The sequence below is a fragment of the Nyctereutes procyonoides genome, unplaced genomic scaffold, assembly GCF_905146905.1.
Source record: "Nyctereutes procyonoides isolate TBG_1078 unplaced genomic scaffold, NYPRO_anot_genome, whole genome shotgun sequence".
NCBI lineage: Eukaryota > Metazoa > Chordata > Mammalia > Carnivora > Canidae > Nyctereutes > Nyctereutes procyonoides.
The window spans coordinates 2,027,324-2,042,125 of record NW_026575035.1 but is presented as its reverse complement, the minus strand read 5'-3'; the positions used below and the strand labels follow the sequence as shown (position 1 = coordinate 2,042,125).

At 36.1% G+C, this 14,802-nt stretch overlaps 1 protein-coding gene across 1 annotated transcript in view; it reads right to left on the bottom strand.

The window, feature by feature from the left end:
• Positions 1-949: 949 nt before the first annotated feature.
• Positions 950-14,802, bottom strand: part of MRPS28 (mitochondrial ribosomal protein S28) — a 104,315-nt gene continuing 90,462 nt past the window's right edge. The window contains exon 3 of the mRNA XM_055318286.1: positions 950-1,241. Within this exon, the coding sequence (XP_055174261.1) occupies positions 1,094-1,241 (148 nt within the window). The 3' untranslated portion in view covers positions 950-1,093. The remainder of the gene's footprint in view (positions 1,242-14,802) is intronic.

The following is a 14,802-nucleotide window of genomic DNA, read 5'->3' as shown; positions in this document are numbered from 1 at the left end:
ATATGGTATTTCCACTTGTAAACTTTTGAGGGAACCCCATACTGCTTTCCGTAGTAGTTGCAGCAATTTAAATTCCCACCAAACATGCAGGAAGATTCCCTTTTCTCCACATCCTCACCAGCACTTGTTATTTCTTATCTTCTTGATAACAGCCATTTTAATAGGTTTGAGGTGATCTCACTGTGGTTTACCTTGCATTTCTCTAATGATTAGCGATGCCGAGCATCTTCTCATGTACCTGCTGGCCACCTGTATGTCTTCTTTGGAAAGATGTCTATTCAGGTCCTCTGCTTTCCCTGCTTTACTTTGTCCCTAGCACATATCACTGTCTAACATACTAGATATTTTACCCATTTATTTTCTATTTCCCCAAAGCAAGCAATTTTGTCTAGTCTGTATACTACTGTTTCGAATCATGCCATGCACACAGCAAGCATTCAAAACATATTTATTGAGAGGATCCCTGATCCCTGGGTGGCGCAGCGGTTTAGCGCCTGCCTTTGGCCCAGGGCGCGATCCTGGAGACCCGGGATCGAATCCCACGTCAGGCTCCCGGTGCATGGAGCCTGCTTCTCCCTCTGCCTGTGTCTCTGCCTCTCTCTCTCACTGTGTGCCTATCATAAATAAAAAAATAAAAAAAAAAAAAAAAAAAAAGAGGATCCCTAGGCGGGTCAGCAGTTTAGCGCCTGCCTTTGGACCAGGGCATGATCCTGGAGTCCCGGGATCGAGTCCCATGTCAGGCTCCCTGCGTGGGGGCCTGCTTCTCCCTCTGCCTCTCTCTCTCTCTCTCATGAATAAATAAATAAAATCTTTTAAAAAAAACAAAAAAACATATTTATTGAAAAACAGAATTCCTAGGAACAGTTTATATTACCTTAACAAAGGAAAGTGGGTGTAAAAGGAAGGAGGAGGGGAGAAACAGCTAAAGAAAATTCTAACGAATAACAGCTGTAATTATAGCTTTCCTTTATTATGTCTTCTTTCAATCATTTATTCACAATTTTCTAATTGCATTCTCGATGAATATGTGGGTTAAACAACAACAAAAAGGAATGCACTAAGCAAAGTCTGTTTCTTATTCATGACGTTCCTCTTATGATTTTGTGTCTTTACTCTCCTGGATTCCTAAGAGAATCGCATCCGCCTCAAGTATAGTTGTATCTGTGGTCGCTCCCAGGAACCTAGACGTAAGTTCGAGATCTAACAGTCGCAGCCGGACTCTGGTTCCTTTCTGGTATTTCCTAAATAGTAAGAAAAACAATTCCATGAATTTGGCATATCACAGTATGAACAACTAGTTTAAAGCAAAACTAAAAAAAAAAAAAATTAAAAAAAAAAACAAAGCAAAACTCAAATTCTAATTTTAAATGTGGTGGCTCAAAATAAAGAAGTTAATACATCTTTTATTAAAAAGAACTTTATAGTAGTATCTGAGATATAGTTGTTTTTGACAGAAAAATAATTAGTTGTATCAGAATTTTCATCTTAAGGGGACTTTTAAAGATTTTATAACCAAAATAAAAATATAGCCCAAACCAAAATGCAAACAAGTCAATTCTTGAAACTGACATTTATTTTAATGTCATTCATTTTTTTTTAAATAGTGATATCAAGGGAAAAAACGATTTTCAGATACATATTTTTTCTTCTAAAGTTAGAATCTTCTTTTAAAGTAAAGGAAATTTTACAAACGCAAAATGGAAAAGTCTAAATGTTTAGTGTTGGGGCTTGACTGCCCTGTAATTAAGTATAATGATAGCCATAACACGCCTGATGGTTCACTTGGTCAATAAAGTCGTATTTTATAATACCAAATGAAAACTTAGACTCATTTGCCTTCTTCCTCAATCAAGTATTTTAAGAGTGTAATACCAACATTATGAAAGGGTGCAGGAGAGTGCAAATATTGCTACGGATTGAAATCCAAAAATCTTTAAAGATCTAAATATACAAGGCATACTTTGTTTCATTGTGCTTCACTTTGTACTTTGCAAATTTTACGTTTTTTACAAATTGAAGTTTTGTGGCAACCCTGTATCAAAGGAGTGTATTGCCACCATCTTTCCAACAGCATTTGCTCACTTTGTGTCTGTCACGTTTATTTATTTATTTTTTTTAAAGATTTTATTTATTTATTCACGAGAGACACAGAAAGAAAGGCAGAGACACAGGCAGAGAGAGGAGAAGCAGGCTCCATGCAAGGAGCCCAATGTGGGACTTGATCCCAGGTCTCCAGGATCATGCCCTGAGCCAAAGGCAGATGCTCAACCACTGAGCCACCCAGGTGTCCCTCTTTGTCACGTTTAGATAATTTGCACAATATTTCAAACTTTGTCACTATTATTATATTTGTTATAGTGATCTGTGATTAGTGATTACAGCTTGTTGAAAGCTGAGATGATGGTTAGCAGTTTTTAGCAATAAAGTATTTTTTTTAATTAAACAATATTTTTTTAATTGAAGTGTAGTTGACACACAATGTCACATTAGTTTCAGGTGTACAACATAGTGATTTGACAATGCTAACTCCCAAGACGTGTAGCTACCATCTGTCATCATACAATGCTACATACCTTTGGCTATATTCCCTATGTCTTTTATCTCCAGGACTCATTCATTCCATAACTGGAAGCCTGTACCTCTCACTCCCTTTTACCCATTTTGCCCGTTCCCACCACCCCCACTCTGGCAACCATGAGTTTGTTCTCTGTATTATGGGTTTGTTTCTGCTTTATCTTCATTTGTATTGTTTTCTAGATTCCAAGTATAAGTGAAATCATGTGGTATTTGTCTCTCTGACTTACTGAATTTAGCATAATACTTTCTAGGTCTGTGCATATTTGGGCCATCCATTAATACATACACCCACCACATCTTCTTTACCCATTGCTTTATTGATGGCCACTGTAAATAATGCTGCAATAAACCTACAGGTAGGTGTATATATTTTTTCCAATTAGGGTTTTCATTTTCTTAGGGTAAATATCCAGTAGTGGAATTACTGGATTATATGGTACTTCTATATTTAATGTTGGAAACTCCATATTGTTTTCTACATTTCTATCATATGAGGGCTCCTTTTTCTCCACATCCTCACCAAAATTACTTGTCATTTTTTCACCAAAATTACTTGTCATTTTTTATCTTTTTGATACAAGCCGTGACAAGTATCAAGTGACATCTTATTATGGTTTTGATTTACATTTTCCTGATGATCTGTTTACCACTTCTATGTCTTCTTTGGAAAACTGTTCAGGTCCTCTACTCATTTTAAAATCAAATTATCTTGGATTTTTTGTTTTGCTTTGTTTTGTTTGGTGTTGAGTTGTTTAAGTTCTTTACATGTTCTGGATATTAACCCTTCTCAGATATATCATTTGCAAATGTCTTTTCCCAGTCACAAGGTTGTCTTTGTTTTGTTGATGATTTCCTTCACCATGCAAAAGCTTTTTATTTTGCTGTAGTCCCAATAGCCATAAAGTATTTTTTAATCGAAGTATATGCAGTTAACCTTTGGGTAGGGTTTGAACTCCCCAGGTTCACTTATATGTGGATTTTTCCCCAATATATATAGTACAGTACTATAAATGTATTTTCTCTTCCTTGTGATTTTCTCAATAACATTTTCCTTTTATTTTGTTTTGCTTTTTTGGAGAAAGTGCTAGTGCAAGCAGGGGAGGGGCAGAAATAGAGGAAGAGAAGGAATCTTAGGTAGGCTCCATACCCAGAAAGGAGCCAGAGGTGGGGCTCTGCAATCTCACCTCCCTGAAAATACCACCCAAGCGAAAATCAGGAGTTCAACACTTAATCAATCGATTGAGCCACCCATGCATCCCAATGACATTTTCTTTAGCTTACTTTATAAGAATATAGTATATAATACACATAACATACAAATACACATTAATTAACTATATTATCAGTAAGGCTTCCTGCCAACCACAGGCTATTTGTAGCTAAGTTTCTGGGGAGTCAAAAATTATACAAGATTTTCGACTACATGGGAGTTAATGCTCCTAACCACCACATCGTTCAAGGGAGAATTGTACCTTGCTCTTTTAGAAATAATGCTATTGTTGCACCCTTAATGGGCTAAAGTGTTTACAGTGTAAACATAACTTTTACATGTGCTGGGAAACCAAAGAGTTCATTTGACTTGCTTTATTGCAATATTTGCTTCATTGTGGTGGTCTGGAACCAAGTCTGCACTATCTCTGAGGTATGCCTGTGCACTTTTGAGTATTCTAAGTTAATTTTAAGATTAAGTAATTTTATATAAATGGAAGGTAAAGAAACACAGTTCTCAAAAAAAGTCACTGGAAAAGGATTTTTGTAGATCATCTGATGAACAGTCTCCACACAATGTTTGACTAGGTATTCTAAAGGAATTTACATATGCTCCATCAAGTAAACATGAAGGCTATTTTGTTTCTTAAAAAACATATTTTTCTTTCTGATTATAGAAGTAAACTTTCTCTTGTAAAACTTCAGAATAATGAAATCAGTCATATTTTCTTGTCCTTCTACATGTATATTTACATGTACATAGACATGAGTGTGTATTTGACAGCACAGATCTTACTATCTTTGTTTAAAAAAAATAAAGGGATATCTTAGAATATTGAGGCATAGCTGTATAGTCTTAGAAAACAGTAATTATAGGACATATCCTATATGAATTAACCACTTGGAAAAGGAGGTTAGTGCATCGACAAGATAAAGCTAAACACTATTTTTTCTTTTTTTTCCCACTTTTTTTTATTAAAGATTTTACTTATCCATTCATGAGAGAAACAGAGACACAGGCAGAAGGGAGAAGCAGGGTCCATGTGCCCAACGTGGGACTTGATCCCAGGTCTCCAGGATCACGCCCTGGGCCGAACGCCGTGCTAAACTGCTGTGCCACCCGGGCTACCCTGAACACTATTTTCTGTATTACTTGGAGCTGTAACCTATGTTCTAATAGATTCTTTCATTTGTCCTCACAGCATGACACACAGTTAATTCATTAAATCAGCTTTGATTTGTGTTGACCTCTCCTCCCCGCCTTTCCTGCAACATCCAGTTAACAAGTTTAGATCATTTCTTTAACAGATATTTCTTGAACTTAACCCTTCAAGTCTCGTTACCCCTTAGCTGAAGCTTGAGGTCCAACGTGATCTTCTCAGAGCTCATGTTTCTACTTGCTTCTCAGGATGGGTTCCATATCTTGGCCTAATGTTCATTCCCACATACTTCATTCCCTCTGTACCTTTGCTTCTATTGTCAGCACTGCTTGAACTTATCATCCATCCATTGATAATCTTAAATTCCAGATAGAATGAATACATCAAATGCAGCTCCTGAGAACCTTGATATTCTCCTTGTTGGAATGAAGAGTCTTGGATGCAAATCTGAGCCCTACTATTTACTAGTTGGGTAACTCTGTGTAACTTGCTTTCTCTGAACCACAATTTCCTCATCTACAACAATGGTGATTCCAGGTTCACTGTGAAGGTTAAATGAGATATGTTGAAAATGCTTACCACGTGACTGGAAATGTTAGTGCCCCTCACATACTTGTATTGGTTATCTATATAAATCTCTGATTTCTCATTAGCCTGTATGCTCCCCCAAGATCTGGCACTATTATTTCTCTCTTTATCCTTCTAGAACCAATGCAGCAGGTACTCAAACATCTGTCAATAAATTAACATGACACTTGCTGATAAAAGCTACCAGGTCACAGATTATCTAGAATTTCTATTTTCTTGGCTTTAGCAGCTGTGTAGACTGGTACATTTACTTAACCTCTCTGAAATCTGCCTGGCACTGTGCCTAGCATATAGCGGTTAATAAATGTTAGCTTTCTTTTTTCCATTGTTAATTGTTGGCTTATTTCTTTTTACTTATTTTTAGGAGCATTATTTATAGGTAGATTATAAACTAATGAGGAGATGAACGGTGACTTTTCATAAATACAGTTGAACATGTCACAAATACTAGAGGCAAAAATTCTGGGTGTATCATAGTGAAGAGGAAGTTCTCAGTTTAAGTGGTTCTGTGTCATATTAATGATGAAAGTGTCCAATTAAAAAATAAAAACAGAAACATCATGAGTGACCAGTATGGTTGGTAATTTATGGAAGGCAAAAGTTTGTCCCCATTTTTATATGCAGTAGCTTTTTTTAAAAAAAAATTACTTATTTTAGAGAGAAAGAGAAAAAGAAAAAAACTAGTGGGAGAGGGGGAGGGAGAGGGAAAGAGAATATCAAGCAGACTCCACAATAAGGATGGAGCTGGACACAGGGCTCAATCTCACAACCCTGAGATCACCACCTGAGCTGAAACCAAGAGCCAGATGGTTTAACCAACTATGTCCCTTTTAATAGCTTTTAATAGTATGAAAGCTTTTCCTTCATCTCTAAAAAGTATGGAAATACTAGGAATTACCCAGTGAGATGGAAATGGAGATGAAAAGCAAACTGCAGGCCTTTATGTGTGTTGAAAGAAGAATTATCCAAATATACACATTGTGTACTACATAAAACAAAACAGAACCTTTAAAAAATTCTTACTTCTGCTATCTTGAGTAGCTATTTCTACTTTTATGGTACTTCATTTTTACTTTGTATTAGTACAGCTAATTCCATATAAGTGTTATCTCCTTTATCAGACTGTGAGATCCTTAGGGGCAGGGATTTCATGTCTGTCTCTTACAGTACCATGTACACACTTCACATACTATAGCCTTCTGAACAGTATATCACATTTTCCAGTATATCAGAAACACCTTGGGGTACTGATAAAAAAGGCAAATGGATGGAAGCAACCCTGAGAGTGAACTAGCAAATCTGAGGTGGGACTTAGGAATTAACCTTTTTAGCAAGCTTCCTAGGTGATTCTGACTCAGGCTCCTCTCGTCACCACTTGAGAAAATCTGGCTTAGAATTATCTTTGTTAATATACAATCAAGTGCAGGAGGACAGGATAGTCTACATAAATACAAAAGGCCCGTGAAATGAGGACCTCTGACAAAACTTTGTGGGCACCATTAACAAGCTTCAAGAGTAACAGATGTTTTCCATAAGTGACAACAGCCTCTGAGGGTAATTAAGATAGAAAAAAGAAAGTTAGGAATATATCATGGACAAATGCATCTAAAAAGAATCGCTTGAACAAAGCTCACTGATAGCCTGGAGTGAGGCTGCCTTGCTTGCACTGAATATCCAGGACATGGAAAAGTTAGCATACTTATCCAACAGAAATAGCAGCCATACAATTAACATGGAGTTTATTCTTGCTTTAACTTTGAAATACTTTATTAAATTAAAAAAAGAAAAAGAAATAACTAATGTATTTCTGAGAAGTCCATTTCTTCCAATGTAATTCTAGGTGAAACTTCTTTGATAATCAGTAATACTGCTTAGTCTTCTCATTTGGGTTTCCATTGTTCCACATAACAAGATCTAAAATGAATATGCCAGTAAACTCTTTTCCCAGATTGTTTATGCAGCCTTTAAATGGTCACTTTATTCAAAGATTTTGGCCTAGGTATAAAAATCCAGAGAAGGCAATGTAGTGATTGAGAATGTGGGCTCTGGAGCCAGATGACTAGACATGTGCAGTTTTATCACATAAATATACAACTCTGAGCTACTTTATCTCTGTTTCAGTGTCCTTATTTGTAAAATGGGAATACCCATGACTTAGGTTCTTATGAGCATGAAATAAATCATGCTCATGCCAAGCCCTTATAAGTACTCATAAATGTTAGCTATCACTGTCGCTCACCATCATCATCATAAACACAAATCCAGTAAAAATTGATACTCTACATTGGGTGATGGAGAGTACAAGAGCACTTTCAGTTCTAATCCAGTTATAATTGAATCAATAAAAGATTCCGACAGAAGGAAAACTGGGGGAGGGGGGGTTCTTCCCATATTTGTTTTGATTCAAATTTTATTTATTTTCATGGTATAAACACTCTTCTCTTAAAATATAACAAAAATATTCCCCAAAAATGAAAACCATTTCTTTTGAAATGAATGTTGAATTTCCAATGAGGATGTGAGACAAAACAGCTCCAAACAAAAGCAAGTGAAATTCAGAGAACTACACACTGAGTGGTCCGCATTTCCCAGCACTGACCACAACATAACTAGAAACAAGAAAGCCATGTATACCATCAGTCACAAAAGGGTCACAGTGACTTATCTACTCTCATACTCTTTTTGGCAGGGGCTCAGGAAGACTGAGGTGCAGGGAAAGGTGTCTCATTTTGCCTGTCTGCTATCCCTCTTGCTTCATTAACTTTTGATGGAGGTAAGCCTCTGACAAATCTACTTATATATTCAGCACACACCATTTCTTAGAAGAGGAAGATAACAATTTCTATGGATTCATAATTTGTTCTTCCAAGAAGCAATCTTTAGCTTCATTTTAAATTCAATAGCAGCCTTAACCTCTAACCGAATCAACTGCCCCCTTTCATGATTTTATTTATTTATTTATTTATTTATTTACTTATTTATTTATTTATGAAGATTTTATTTATTTATGAGAGACACAAGAGAGAGGCAGAGGGAGAAGCAGGCTCCATGCAGGAAGCCTGATGTGGGACTCAAACCCAGGACTTCAGGATCACACCAAGAGCCGAAGGCAAATGCTTAACTGTTGAGCCACCCAGGCATCCCTCATGATTTTCTAAACCTGAATCTATCTCTTCTTTTTATAATGGGGTTTTATTATTCTTTTATTTATCTAGTTTTTCCTCATTCCTTTGACTGTATCAATGAACTCTTCCAAAATTGCACAAATACCCATAACAAAATTTTGCTACAATGTGAAAGGGGTTCACAGATTACATGAAGGCTATCCATGGACCTCTGAGATTAAGCAGCCCCACTCTAGATTTTAAGTCTGTTTATCTTTCTTGAAGTAAAAGAAATGAGTTCTCATTTTATGGACACATCATGGCCTTGTAATAATTACTTCTGATTTATTTCCAAAGTGCTTCTTAAGGAAACTCAGGACTTCACTGAACAAGGTCACTGAGCTAATGCTCAAAGCCATAAAGCTTCATTTTCTCATGGATATAAAAGTCCATAATAAATTAGTAAAGAAAATAATATTATTATCTATGGTCACTTAAATTAAGTCTACCCTATTAGGAATGAATAAGGACAGCTGTTAAAAGAAGAATCATATCCACAGTAGCATTATGTTTTCAATTTTAAAAATATGGAAGAAAAAGATAAATCAACAAAAAGTATCCAACAAAGAAACAGGCTTAAGATGATTATTTTAAGAGGATGGATGGGCCCATAGTCTTGAATATTGGGCCCAGCATAAAGCACAGGTTTTTTAAAAAATTTAAATTCAATTAATTAACATATAATGTATTATTAATTTCAGAAGTAGAGGTCAGTGATTCATCAGTCTTCTGTAACACCCAGTGCTGATTACATCTCACGCCTTCCTTAATGTCCATCACCCTGTTACCCCATTCCCTCTAGCAACCGTTTGTTTCCTATGATTAAGAGTCTCTTATGGTTTGTCTCCTTCTCTGATTCCATCTTGTTTTATTTTTCCTTCCCTTCTCCTATGCTCTTCTGTTTTGCCTCTTAAATTCCACATATGAGTAAAATCGTAAGATAACTGTCTTTATCTGATTGATTTATTTCACTCAGCATAATATCCTCTAGTTCCATCCACATTGTTGCAATTGGCAGGATTCCTTTTCTTTTTTCTTTTCTTTTCTTTCTTTTCTTTTCTTTTTTCTCTTTCTTTCTTTCTTTCTTTCTCTTTCTTTCTTTCTTTCTTTCTTTCTTTCTTTCATGGCTGAATCATATTCTATTATACTATATCTTCTTTATCCATTCATCTATTGATGGACATTGTGGCTCTTTCCATAGTTTGGCTATTGTGGACATTGCTGCTATAAACATTGGGGTGCAGGTGCCACTTTGGATCACTACATTTGTATCTCTGGGGTAAATACCTAATAGTACAATTGCTGGGTCAGAGGGTAGCTCTATTTTCAACTTTTTGAGGAACTTCCATACTGTTTTCCAGAGTGGCTCTCCCAGCTCAGCACAGCTTTTCTAAAATGTGTTGGAAATGCTTACAGGTACTTTTTGATGGTCACAATGATCAGGCTGACATTTAGCAGAGGGTGGGTAGAATGTAGATATTCTGTAAGATATAGAACTCTTCTGCACAACAAAGTTGCCCTACATCTGTGCTAGACACCCATGTGGGTGGAAAACCTACTAATCTATGCCTAGAACTAGCTCTGCTAAAGATAAAAAGTTGTTTTTTTAAATAAAAGTTAAAGTATACACTAAATTTCCAAAAATGTGATTACTATGTAAATGAATGGAAGACTGACTTTGTTCAGAATGTTCACTGTCTCAGAAAAATCACATCACCATAAACAATACCACCATTTCATTTTTGTGTTCTGCTACATATGGTAAGTGTATCTTCTTTATAATTTAACCTTTGGCCTGCTCCTTGCATTGGTAGAAGATCAGTCCTCTTTATACTTGTCATCTAAAATACATGATTTTTGGGACACCTGAGTGGCTTAGCGGTTTAGCACCTGACTTGGCCCAGGGTGTGATCCTGGAGTCCAGGGATCAAGTCCCACATTGGGCTTCCTGCATGGAGCCTGCTTCTCTCTCTCTCTGCCTCTCTCTCTCTCTGTGTCTCTCATGAATAAATAAAATACATGATTTATGTTCTTACCTTTCAATGAAATGCACTGATAAAAACTTAACTAAAGTATCAGTAATACCGGGACGCCTGGGTGGCTCAGTGGTTGAGCATCTACCTTCGGCTCAGGGCGCGATTCCAGATTCCCAGGATTGAGCCCCACATCGGGCCCCCTACATGGAGCCTGCTTCTCCCTCTGCCTATGTCTCTGCCTCTGTGTGTGTGTGTGTGTGTGTGTGTGTGTGTGTGTGTGTGGTGAATAAATAAATAAGATCTCAAAAAAAAAATCAGTAATACCAAACACCACAGCCCAACATAACTTTCTATGATAACAAATAACTTTAGATAAGGTTTGAACACTTGAAATATGGCTAGTGTGAGTAACTAAACTTCTAAATTTTTTTTAAAGATTTTTATTATTTATTTATTCATGAGAGACACAGAAAGACAGGCAGAGACACAGGCAGAGGGAGAAGCAGGCTCTACGTAGGAAGCCCAACGCAGAACTCGATCCTGGGACTCCAGGATCACGCCCTGGGTCAAAGGCAGGCGCTAAACCGCTGAGTCACCCAGGCGTCCCCTAAACTTCTAAATTATACTTAATTAATTTAAATTTAAAATTTAAAAAGCCACATCAAAGTGCAGCTCTAGACAATTTCAAATTGACAAGTAAGCATACCTGTCCTACAATACATAAATATACAATGTGGCAGAAAGGCTAGTTTTGCAGGAAAAATAGCAATTTGAAATAATATGTTGGGTAGCCCGGGTGGCTCAGCGGTTTAGCACTGCCTTCAGTCCAGGGCCTGATCCTGAGGGACCCGGGATCGAGTCCCACGTCGGGCTCCCTACATGGAGCCTGTTTCTCCCTCTGCCTGTGTCTCTGCCCGCCCCCCTGTGTCTCTCATGAATAAATAAATCTTTTAAAAAAATAATATGTTATAACAAATATCACTAATTACATCTAGCAATGATAAAGTCTGATACTTCTTTGCCATTACTAACCCCTCAAACATTTCTTTCCTGTTACCTTTGGTGCTCTTCCTCAATTCTATTGGGACATTGTACTAGACCTATAGCAACTGAACTGTCTTATTAGATATTTTGAGGTTATAATTAAGTTCTCTGGAAAGATAGCTTCCCCATTATTACAGGCATAAAATTAAGATACATGGAAGTGAAATAACTTGCCTAATGCTGCAAAGTGGTAAGAAAGGATTCACAGATTCCTTTACCTCTTCCTTTTCTCAAGTTCTCAATTACCTGTGACTTCTTGCAAGAACTATACACTTAATCCCCTAGGGGTGGTAAGAATTTACCACTTCATATAATTTTATACTAACTTTCCTTTTAAATAAAATGTAGGCCACATTGCTGTCATCCAACTCATTATTTTAACTGTTCTCTCATTAGAAAAATGATTACTTTCAGTGGTAACAAATAACAACATCAGAAAAAAAATCTCCATGGCTTTATACAATTCTCTCTCTCTCTCTCTCTCTCTCTTTTTTTTTTTTTTACTTTTTTAATTAGGAAAAACATTCCAGGTAGTAGTTTTTTAGAAATCTTATATTTCATATGAAAACCACTGAATACTGCTGTCTTGAAAGGCAAATAGGATGTCTCCAATGAGCACATTCAAAATAAAAATAGCCTGTGTTTCTACTGCTTGGTACGTTTCTTTCTTTTAACTTCAAGTGCTTGCCTCCTTGTGATCTTTGTGAACTCCAGGCTAAACGGATCCAATCCCAGCCTTCACCATGACTGCTCTCTTCCACTGTGTGCTTTCTCGAACCATATGCTGCAGTAAATGAGCCTGCATGGCTGAGCTGTTTAGGAAAAGGGCAATTAAATCTGGTTTTGCATTTCTTTATTAAAGACATGGTTTAAAGACTTTCCTTAGGAGAGGTTTTTGACATTCTTTCCACAGACGTTCTTTAACATCTGTCAGGGCATGCTAGTGATGGTTCTCCTAGACTTAAAATAGAGAGAATCCCTCTGACTAGTTCTTTGATATAAATATATTAAAAATCCAAAGCTGACAAATATAAGGCATGGATTAAACCTCAATATCTAAAGAATATTGGGAGGAATTCTGACTTTGCTAGTCAATTTAGCTATCTAGCTGTAATCATAATTCTCAGAGGTTTAAAAATAGTTCTTTCCCCTCAAATCATTAGACATCTATGTTTTTACCCCAGTGAGTTAAAACGGTTTAGAACTTTTGTATGTTCAAATTCTGATTTTCATACAATTCTTCATTTAAAGTTTTAAGACTTTAGAAGTAAATTTTTCTTCTCCTTTTTGAAGAGAAAAAGTTAAAATGTTTCTAACAGTTCAATTAACTTCTTTTTGATTTTTTTTAATTTATACAAGTGTTCACAATGTTGATCTATATGTAAATCCAGCAACTTGTCCGTGTGTGTGCATGTGCATGAGTGCGTGTGCGTGTGTGCAGAGAGCACAAGAGCATACACGCAAACGTGAGAGCACATGTGAAGATGTGTGTACTTTTTTCTTCAAATGAATCGTCTGAACATCAATTTCCTTGTCTTTAAAAAAGCACAGTGTTAGAAAAGACCTAAGGTCTTTTGCAGTCCTATGATTTTGTTCTACTTTTATACAATGTTAAGTATTTGAAAACTGATAAAATGTAAAATGATTTTAAGTGCAAAGATGATTAAATATATATGAAATGAAAGATCTTAATAACTTTTATTAGCTATATAAAATATATAAAATGTTATTACAGCCTTAAATAGTCAATTAACAAATGAACCCTATGCAAACTACTTGATGCACTCTGGATTTGTCTCACTTTTTCAAAATACCATCTGCCATGTTTCCCTGACCTATCTGGTCTCTTGCTTCTTTCTGTCCAATCTGTCAGATGTCTTTCAAGATTTTCTCACCACCATACTATCCATACTATGTTACCAAGCACAGCAGCCATAGTTAACAAAATAAAGGTAGAAAGTGTTCATAACGTTCGCGATCCTGGAGACCCGGGATCGAATCCCACGTCGGGCTCCCGGGGCATGGAGCCTGCTTCTCCCTCTGCCTGTGTCTCTGCCTCTCCCTCTCTCTCTGTGACTATCATAAATAAATAAATAAATTTTTTTTAAAAAAAGAAAGTGTTCATAACGTTCTATAGCTCTCCAATACTTACACTCATTAAAATGTAAAATGCAGCACAAATCTTAAGTTCTAATTTATTATATCCTAGGTCATTAGAAGATGTAAATGGGAAACAAAATTATATCCATAACTTCTGCTACCTGAATTATTATCAAAAGCCTTTTGAAAAAAACCTAATGATTATATCTTTAAAAAAACTAGAGAGAGAGTACTTATCCAATAGGCCAAAATAAACTATGCAAATCAACTGGCAGCTGGAAACCTACATGCCATTGCGGCAATGAGCCACTGGTTATTGTTCATAATGCCAAACTGCATTCCTTGCTCAAGTTGCAATCATCCTAGATATTGATTTTCTTTTTTTTTTCCTGTAATTCTAATATAAATGTATGATTTTGTTTTTCCCTTAAACCAAGTTCTTTTTAGCCTTTACTGTGTTAGTTAATATTTTGTGTCATGATAAACTGAAGTTTTGTCTCATTCAAGCACTGATTTATGAAATGTGAAAATGACACATTTAAAAATATATAATAGCTCCACTTTTTAATAATGTGGAATATGCATATAATGTAATATAGTACACACAGAATCAATAATGACAGTTAAAATCTTTTCTCAGAGCTAAAAAATAAGATGTATCAAATATGAGACACCTGAGATGCACTGGGATCAAACTTGGAGCTGGTATTATGGCATCAAAACAAAAGGGGATATATTTTGAGGTATGTAATTTTAAAGCAAATATATGTATTTATTGTCAGAGAACAGTTTTGCCAGTGTAGAACAGAGGAAGGAGTATGAGCTTTAAATCATTATAGAAAGATCAAGATGTGACTGTGATTGAGAGCAAGAAACTTACTTTGAATTAACAGGAGGGTAATAAATACCACCTGGCAAGGCTGATGTGAAGCTTCACACGTTATAAGGTATGGAAAATGATAATACATACTCAGTAAATACTAG